General features: G+C 37.8%; 1 protein-coding gene across 1 annotated transcript; it reads right to left on the reverse strand.

Moving 5' to 3' along the window:
- Positions 1-470: 470 nt before the first annotated feature.
- On the reverse strand, positions 471-8,599 carry LOC124309441 (uncharacterized). The gene is made up of 4 exons (XM_046773105.1): positions 8,546-8,599; positions 5,790-6,832; positions 1,378-1,563; positions 471-555 (listed from the first exon to the last, which is right to left on the reverse strand). Exons 1-4 carry the CDS (start codon positions 8,597-8,599, stop codon positions 471-473), a joined length of 1,368 nt encoding a protein of 455 aa, XP_046629061.1.
- Between the last annotated feature and the right edge of the window lie 425 nt (positions 8,600-9,024).

Raw genomic sequence — 9,024 nt, forward strand, 5'->3', positions numbered from 1 at the left:
AAGAATCTAGGGCAATAATTGCTTAAAGTATGAAATACCAAATGTCTGTATAATATAAACCTAATATTAAGAGAGCGGGTTGTATACCCCAAAAAGACTATTATAAAGTCTTACTGTATACAATCTGTAATAAAGTTCAATTCAATTCTCTTTCTCGGCTTTGCTTCCAGGTTTCTTTCCTTCCTCGTCACTCTGGCAATATTCTGAGCCAAAAATCGTTGTTCCTCTCTTTTGAGCTACGGGCTGAGGTAATACACTGGAGACTGGTTTTCTATAACCTACAATTTTCTGGCTGTAACGACTTGACAGTTGACGAACGATTTCAACTGACAGACGATTTCAACTGACGGACTTGTTCACAACTCCCACGCTGCCTTCCCGTCTTCCCATTGGACGACCGCCACGGAATCGTCCGTTAAATCTTCGTTGGACAGCGGGAAAGATAACATACTAAGAGAATATCTTGAAAGTTAACACTTGGTCTCCGCCGACTCGGCACCACTCACGTTCTTCGTCTGTTTTTTGCAGGCTGGCCATTCCATATTCAATTTTGAACTGCAAAATACCGAAAATCAAAAAAATCCTTAAAGCTTATCACATTAGGGGTGATCACCCATAAAAATTTCGATGAAATCAAAAACTCAAATTCATGGACAGGGAATGCCCCATACATAACACGAAAACATAATCGTCTTCGTCGTCGATGCAATCATTTTTTGGCCTTTCGCAGTTTAAAATCAAATATAGATGGCCAGCTTGCGAAAAACAGACAATGAACGTGAGTGGTACCGAGTCAGCGGTGACCGAGTGTTAACTTCCAAGATATTCTCTTAGTATACGTTCGAGTAATCCTGTGTTGATTGGCGATCCAAAGCACTCTCAATTTTACCTAACCTTAAGCCAAATTGCAAACTGTAATGTACCAACGTAGTTAGTCTGTGTGAGTGAGGTATGAAAGTAGGTATGTGTGCGTGAACGAGACGGGCACGAGGCTCGATGAATTCAGTAGCTGCCAGACAGCCGAATCATCAGTATCGATTCCAAAGGTTACACGTGTACTAATCAGTTACAGTACAATATAATAATTTAGTTTGAAACTGTCTACATTTATTTAATGTTGCCTGATCAATCCTGCCTCACCCTGCTACACCACACAAACATAGTTTTAAAATGCGATGATAAATAACGTAGTTTTGTTTGTAAAGTAGCGTGGTCGTCAATTTCGGCTGTTTGCCGCTCGAAATCGGAGGTACGTAATGCTCCGGACACAGTGGTAAATCTTTATGCATTTCATGCAAGTTGTCAGGATATTTGAAATCTACTTCTAATATGTAACCGAACTCCACTTCATCCGAGGTGGTAAGAACGTCGCATTACCTGAAATCTGATACCCATTCAAAGGAACTGCATGGCAGAGCAAAGCTCATAGGAGCACCGTGCAAATTGTTAACATCAAAGTACATAAGATAAGATTCTTCGACTTCTGGATCAAATGCCTCTCCCATATACCTATTGTAGGCCTCTGCGTGTCTGTTCGAGCATTGCGACACACCGCCAAGATACCTTTTTCGATAAACATAATCATATCTGTATCAGTGAAAAGCTCGAGCTCGATGTTCGTACGCTTTAGCATTGCATCAAACGATAGACCAGGAGCTGTGTAATAATGTAACGGGTCCAGTGTATACGTCGTGTAACAGTTCTTTGTTAAAATGTTGAAAAACGTCAGCGACTAATATGTAAAACGTCTATCTGTAAATACAAGTCTGAATATTCATTTATTGTTTGAACGTTAAAAGTTTGTCAAACTTTGCATGTGTGCGCGTAATCGTCATCTGCTACGTCGTGGTCGTTTAATTTAGAATGAAATTATTCTTTGATTGGTACTCGTCTCCTCCCGAGCTTCTCCCAGTTATCGATGTATTCGTAAAGGAAAACACCTTTTCTGGTTAACAATTGAAATTCATCTAAGGTACTGGAAAATTGGCATGTAATTGTTTTCTGATCGTCATACAAATACGATGCCAATTTCTCAAGGCTGCTGGACATAAATTGAAACGAATCTCGGAATCTAAACTTTATATCCGTACTTCTCTTCATCAACGGGTAAAAGATGAGTACCCTCGAACGATGTCGCCAATGCTTTAATCACAAAATGCGCATCGTAATGTGACATTACAAGCATTCGAATATAGGCGGCAATATTTCGGATTTGACCGGACGGAAGGAAAGTGAGCGTTTGACCAGTCTGGTGGAACCGGCCACAAATCTGGAGTCTAAAAGCGAAGGAGACTCTGCGGAGAGACGCCAACCTGTACAGACCGAAACTTATAATACTCCGCAGCAGTTCAAAATCTAGTCTATTTTTACATTACAAAACTCAATATACACAGTACGAAGTTCACCGAATATTCGATGTCATTGCGATCCTTGCTGATTTCATCTCCACTCTGAACGTGTGTAAACGACGAAACCTGAAGGTGAACATCCAAATTCAAACTATCTATTGAACGAGAGCAATGGAGAGAAGAAGATCAGGATCGGCAAATGATTCACATGGTGCAAGCAAGCAGCATATTTCAACGTATTGTGATCCAAAGCGGATTTTTTAAATTGTGTGAATGTTCGAATGAATATATAGTTTTTGATTTTTTGTATGTACACTTTTATTTCTACCCTTTATTGCAATCTGCTTATTTAAACTGTTTTATTTATACTATTTTATCTTTACAATTTTGTCGACTCTTTGATTTATAATTTATTTATTTGTGTTTTTTAATTGTTCAGGGAGAAATAAAGTGATACAGTAACCAGATAAATTGTGGAATATCACTGGGTTAGGATGTGAATTTTGATAATTTAAATGACAGCCCGGATGAGCAGCACGACGATACTTTCCTGTGAAATGACAGTAATCACGATGTTTCACGTTTTCGGGCATAAAAGGTTTTTCACAAATATGACATATTTTAGCAGATTGAAATTCGTAAATTTGATTACACGTCAGAGGTTCCATAGGTACAACAGTTTTGAAATATACTTCCAACGAATGTGCCAATTTCACTAACTTATTCGTAAACCATTGAATGCAAGTCTCTCCACGATTAATTTTGAATTTTGAAATTGAAACGTTACAACGCACAATGCAGATAATAAGCTATACTGTACGGAATATGCTTTTGATAAATGGTTCGTTTTTCCCCTATACTTTTAAAAGCAGGTTGCAGTAAACATTCAAGATGCGCGTAAATGCAAAATGGAACGTTTTTTTATGTGCTAAAAATTTTCAAATTTTCCAATCTTATCCTCTTCTAAATATTAATTTCTTGGATATGAAGGTCAATGAAACAGACGTCAATTTGTTAGCGTTTCGGCCCAGGTGGGGGCCCTCCTCGGAACCAATTTTTTTTAATATGATAATCTGTCACAGAACAAGCAAAGGTTATATACAGAGAGCGAGAAGGAAGAACAAAACATATATATAAAAAAGTATAATAAATAAATAATTGATAAATAGAAAAATGATAATTAAATTGAAATAAAGATAAAATAATATAAAATATACAATTTAACGAATGGTTTACATAGAAAACACATCACCAAGTGAATGCGATTTGATTTAACAGAAAACAATATTATAATCACCTGGTGCAAGAATTTTTTCAATAACAAGGCATGATGTGGAACATGCTGATGAAACAGTGAGCAGGTTCTTGGAAGATGCAAAATATCTCGTCGCTGCTCAGACTGAAGTAGATGCTGCAAAGACGGGAAGTTTAAAAGCGAACTGTGTCTTGTCCTGTTAATTCAGTGTAACGAAATACGCTGAAATGACAGAAAAAATAAATTTTTCAAAACTAAAATCAAGTCATCCTCCAACCAACAGACATACACGGGTGGTTTGAAAAGAATGTGATGTAAAAAGTAGTGACCACAGTGGAGGATTTCCAAGAAAAAGACTCTGGCTGGTCGATTACCGAAATAATCAATAGGAATCTGAATATTAACAAGTACGTGCCGTTACGAGATGGTTTGTTCACATGTACACTACTACATAAGGATATTCAAGATAAAAAGGCTGTCGTCGACATTCGTAACAGCGACTCATATTGCTTTCTTTGGTCGTTCACCGCAGCCCTCTTTCCATCCAACAACAATCCCAGCGTAGTCACTTCGTATCCGCATTTCAGCTCAGTGCTACGGTACGATGGTTCAAAGTGTCCATTGTCTTCAGATCAACTTCCAAAATTTGAAAAACTTAAAAAGCTTCTAATTAACGTCTATGGTATAGAATGTACTGAAAAACAAAAGCACAGTGAAATTGTACTTGTTTACTTAAGCTGAAACAAGGCCTGATAAACCTGTAATTCATATTTTAATGTTAGGGACTGAAATTGTCGTTGATGATGACGACGATGATGATATGGAAAATTACGAAAAGAATGTAACACATCATTTTGCATGGATTCGAAATTTATCGCGAATAACAAGATTACAAATTTCTGGTCACCGTGCTCGTACTTGGTTATGCGATAGGTGTCTGTCACATTTTCAACCTGAAAGATGTTTGTTGAAGCACAGATTTGATTGCATGAGTTTGAACAAAACCAAAGTCATTTTACCAACAGAAGAAGATAAGTATATGATTGTCTTGACCTCGATGATGACAAATAAATATTTATTTCTTGGATATGAAGGTCAATGAAACAGACGTCAATTTGTTAACGTTTCGGCCCAGGTGGGGGCCCTCCTCAGAACCAATTTTTTTTAATATGATAATCTGTCACAGAACAAGCAAAGGTTATATACAGAGAGCGAGAAGGAAGAAGAAAACATATATAGAAAAAAGTATAATAAATAAATAATTGATAAATAGAAAAATGATAATTAAATGAAAATAAAGATAAAATAATATAAAATATACAATTTAACGAATGGTTTACATAGAAAACACATCACCAAGTGAATGCGATTTAATTTAACAGAAAACGATATTATAATCACCTGGTGCAAGAATTTTTTTAATAACAAGGCATGATGTGGAACATGCTGATGAAACAGTTTTGTAGGATAAAATTTTAAAATACACTATTACGTTGTACAGTGCAATACGTAACTCCCAAGTACACATCATGGAGCAAGATTAATGGCGAGGAAGGCACGACATTGAATTTAGATGACCGTTAGAGAAGTTGACACAACAGCGGTCGGACTAGAAGAAGGCTTACCGGTAAGTAAGAAACATAGATATGGCCTGGGAACATAGAAGCGAAAACAGGACAATTTTGATGATAGAGTAGAGGTATGCACAGTAGGTAACTTAGAGGAACTAAGAATGGTGTATTACCGACGTATAGATATTACTGAGGTGTTCAATATCTTGACGTAAATTAACTGAAAGAGGATATGCAACAATGTTACACATCTCAAGAAGAAGGCTTTCGTAATACAACGGTTCCACAGCTAAGACGCTAGCCTGTTCATAATCAAAGACATGGTCTAGTTCAATGGAATGTCTGGTTAAAGCCGTGTAATTTTCATCTAGGCCGTGAATGTTGCGTTTGTGCTCCTCAATTCTAGTATGTTATTGCCTACTTGTTTGCCCAATGTACATCTTGTCACAGTTTTTGCAGGGAATTTTGTAAACCACACAAGAGTGGCTGTCCGAGGGTAGACGGTCTTTGCCTCAGTCAAAAAATGGGGATAAGTAATGCTTGTTTTTTCCAACAAATTGGATGTTGTTCCTAGCGACAATTCTATTTAACGACTCAAAAAGGCCAGCGACATACGGGATAGACACAAAATTTTTTGGAACGACAGGAACGTCGCCAAGATCATTGTGGTTGAAGTCATTAGATGACAAAATCGAGAGGTGTCTTTTCTGTATATGTTTCTGCAACACGAGGGCAGGATAGTCGTTCTTGGGTAATGCGTCATAGATCAAGGAAAGATTTTTGTTGTGAAATTCTGAGCTAGACAATCTGATGGCTCTGTCCACCAAGCAATAGATCATACCAGTCTTGTATGATCTACGATGGAGCGAACGATAATTTAGATAGCTTTGTGACCACGTGGATTTGTGGTACCAGTCAGTTTTAATGAGCTGATTGTTGTCAATGATTAGAACGTCTAAGAAACTCATTCGGCCGTTAATTTCAGGTTCAATGGTGAATTGTAGCCTAGGGTGGAAACTATTGAAAACTTCAAGAAGAGTTTCAATCTTGTCATTAGGGGCAACTGTAATTATATCGTCCACATATCTCAAATAAAATGGAAGAGCGAAATCCAATTTTTTAATGCAGCATTGTTCTAGATCATCCATCACAAGATCGGACAAGATTGGGGAGAGCGGAGAGCCCATAGGTAAGCCATAAGTTTGGGCGTAGTTGGTGTTGTTAAATTTAAAGATGGTAGCCTTGACACAGATGTTCAACGCGTTAATTAGTTCCCTGAGTGGAACCGGGACATTGTTGGATAATTGAGACCACCTACTATTGATAGCGTCGATAGCCAGATCTTGAGGTACGTTAGTGAACAAGGAGACCACATCAAGAGAGATCAGAGTGTAATTGGGCGGAAGGCTGAATTTACTACTGCCTTCAACAAGAACGAAACTGTCTTTAAAACGTGATGCAGGAAGGACGATGTTATTCCCAATCCATTTGCTCAGAGTTCGAGCCAAGTTGAAAGTAGGACTATTAGTGAAAGAGACAATGATTCTAAGTGGTACATCTTGTTGATGGATTTTCGGCAGACCATAGGCTCGTGGTGGAACACAATCAGATTTTGTGATGTAGCGTTTGAGTTGTACGGAGATGTGTTTGGCTTTGGTCTAGTTTGTCGTCAATTTTCTTACATCTAATTGCAATGTACAATTGAGGTCGAATCTGACAATGTTGGAAAGCAGGAGAAGCATTTTTTCTAAATACAATTGATTAGTTAGGACTACTGTGGTGTTGCCTTTGTCAGATCTTAGAAACATTAAGTCGTTGTCATCTTTACGGAAAGATGAAGTTTCTTCGATTTTAAATTGTAAGGCACCATCGTGATGCATAGAGCGAGTAGGGGTGTTGTTAAACTTCCTCAATGCATTGGTAAATTCGAGCCTAGGCTGGTTTCTGAGATCGTGTGAGATGAGAGAGATGTTGGACTCAAAATCTGATACGAGGTTAACCTCTAGACGGCCGGCAACACCACTATAGTTGCCATTATTCGAACATATCCGGGGAACATTGGGGGATGATTATATGGAAGTATCCCATCAAAGTAGGCATGTATCAACGAAAAAAATCCCGGCCGCCAGCAGGTTAACAATTAGAATCTCTTCAGGTTTGAAAGGGGTACCATATTTTGATCCCAATTTAAACACATCCGCCACATTGTCGGGTATAGGGACGTTGCTTAAGTTATCGAGCCATTTGTTGTCTACGGTAGACACTGAGTGAACTGGGTAATGCCATTTGCGATTGATAAGCTTAACCAACTTATTGATATTAGCCGCTTTATGAACGCAAAACCGCGCTTCAAGTTTAATAGATTCGGTGTGAAAGAATTTTTGTGACATCGTAACAGGTAATTTCGCTAAGATATAATTCTCCAGTGCAGAGAGGGTTCCTTTCAATTTGATAATGGACGCATGTGCATCGTTGATTTCCAGATTGAGCAGGGATTTTTGAAATTCAGTTACAAAAGGGCGAAATTTAGTTCTGGATCGTGACAGTTTAAAATGAAATTTGCTCGAGATGAGTTTAGGGAACCTTAAATGTGTTGGGAGAACGTCCAGCTTCTTACACTTCAGGAGTTTCCTCTATTTTCATACGATGATTTTTTAGTCTCGACAGTGACTCGGATGTGGAAGCCCAAAGTCGAAATTTCTTCGCAATAACATATACAGAAGAGACAATTCTCGATTTTGTCATCTAATGACTTCAACCACAATGATCTTGGCGACGTTCCTGTCGTTCCAAAAAATTTTGTGTCTATCCCGTATGTCGCTGGCCTTTTTGAGTCGTTAAACAGAATTGTCGCTAGGAACAACATCCAATTTGTTGGAAAAAACAAGCATTACTTATCCCCATTTTTTGACTGAGGCAAAGACCGTCTACCCTCGGACAGCCACTCTTGTGTGGTTTACAAAATTCCCTGCAAAAACTGTGACAAGATGTACATTGGGCAAACAAGTAGGCAATAACATACTAGAATTGAGGAGCACAAACGCAACATTCACGGCCTAGATGAAAATTACACGGCTTTAACCAGACATTCCATTGAACTAGACCATGTCTTTGATTATGAACAGGCTAGCGTCTTAGCTGTGGAACCGTTGTATTACGAAAGCCTTCTTCTTGAGATGTGTAACATTGTTGCATATCCTCTTTCAGTTAATTTACGTCAAGATATTGAACACCTCAGTAATATCTATACGTCGGTAATACACCATTCTTAGTTCCTCTAAGTTACCTACTGTGCATACCTCTACTCTATCATCAAAATTGTCCTGTTTTCGCTTCTATGTTCCCAGGCCATATCTATGTTTCTTACTTACCGGTAAGCCTTCTTCTAGTCCGACCGCTGTTGTGTCAACTTCTCTAACGGTCATCTAAATTCAATGTCGTGCCTTCCTCGCCATTAATCTTGCTCCATGATGTGTACTTGGGAGTTACGTATTGCACTGTACAACGTAATAGTGTATTTTAAAATTTTATCCTACAAAACTGTTTCATCAGCATGTTCCACATCATGCCTTGTTATTAAAAAAATTCTTGCACCAGGTGATTATAATATCGTTTTCTGTTAAATTAAATCGCATTCACTTGGTGATGTGTTTTCTATGTAAACCATTCGTTAAATTGTATATTTTATATTATTTTATCTTTATTTTCATTTAATTATCATTTTTCTATTTATCAATTATTTATTTATTATACTTTTTTCTATATATGTTTTCTTCTTCCTTCTCGCTCTCTGTATATAACCTTTGCTTGTTCTGTGACAGATTATCATATTAAAAAAAATTGGTTCTGA

This window comes from Neodiprion virginianus, chromosome 7, assembly GCF_021901495.1.
Source record: "Neodiprion virginianus isolate iyNeoVirg1 chromosome 7, iyNeoVirg1.1, whole genome shotgun sequence".
Taxonomy (NCBI): Eukaryota; Metazoa; Arthropoda; class Insecta; order Hymenoptera; family Diprionidae; genus Neodiprion; species Neodiprion virginianus.

Bases quoted from the DNA above. Each gene is read 5' to 3' on its own strand.
- LOC124309441 (XM_046773105.1), bottom strand. From the start codon at position 8,599: ATGACCGTTAGAGAAGTTGACACAACAGCGGTCGGACTAGAAGAAGGC. The intron at 6,833-8,545 runs GTAAGTAAGAAA...ACGACAAACTAG, and splicing joins GACTAGAAGAAGGCTTACCG to ACCAAAGCCAAACACATCTC. The intron at 556-1,377 runs GTAATGCGACGT...GGTATTTTGCAG, and splicing joins GAATGGGTATCAGATTTCAG to TTCAAAATTGAATATGGAAT.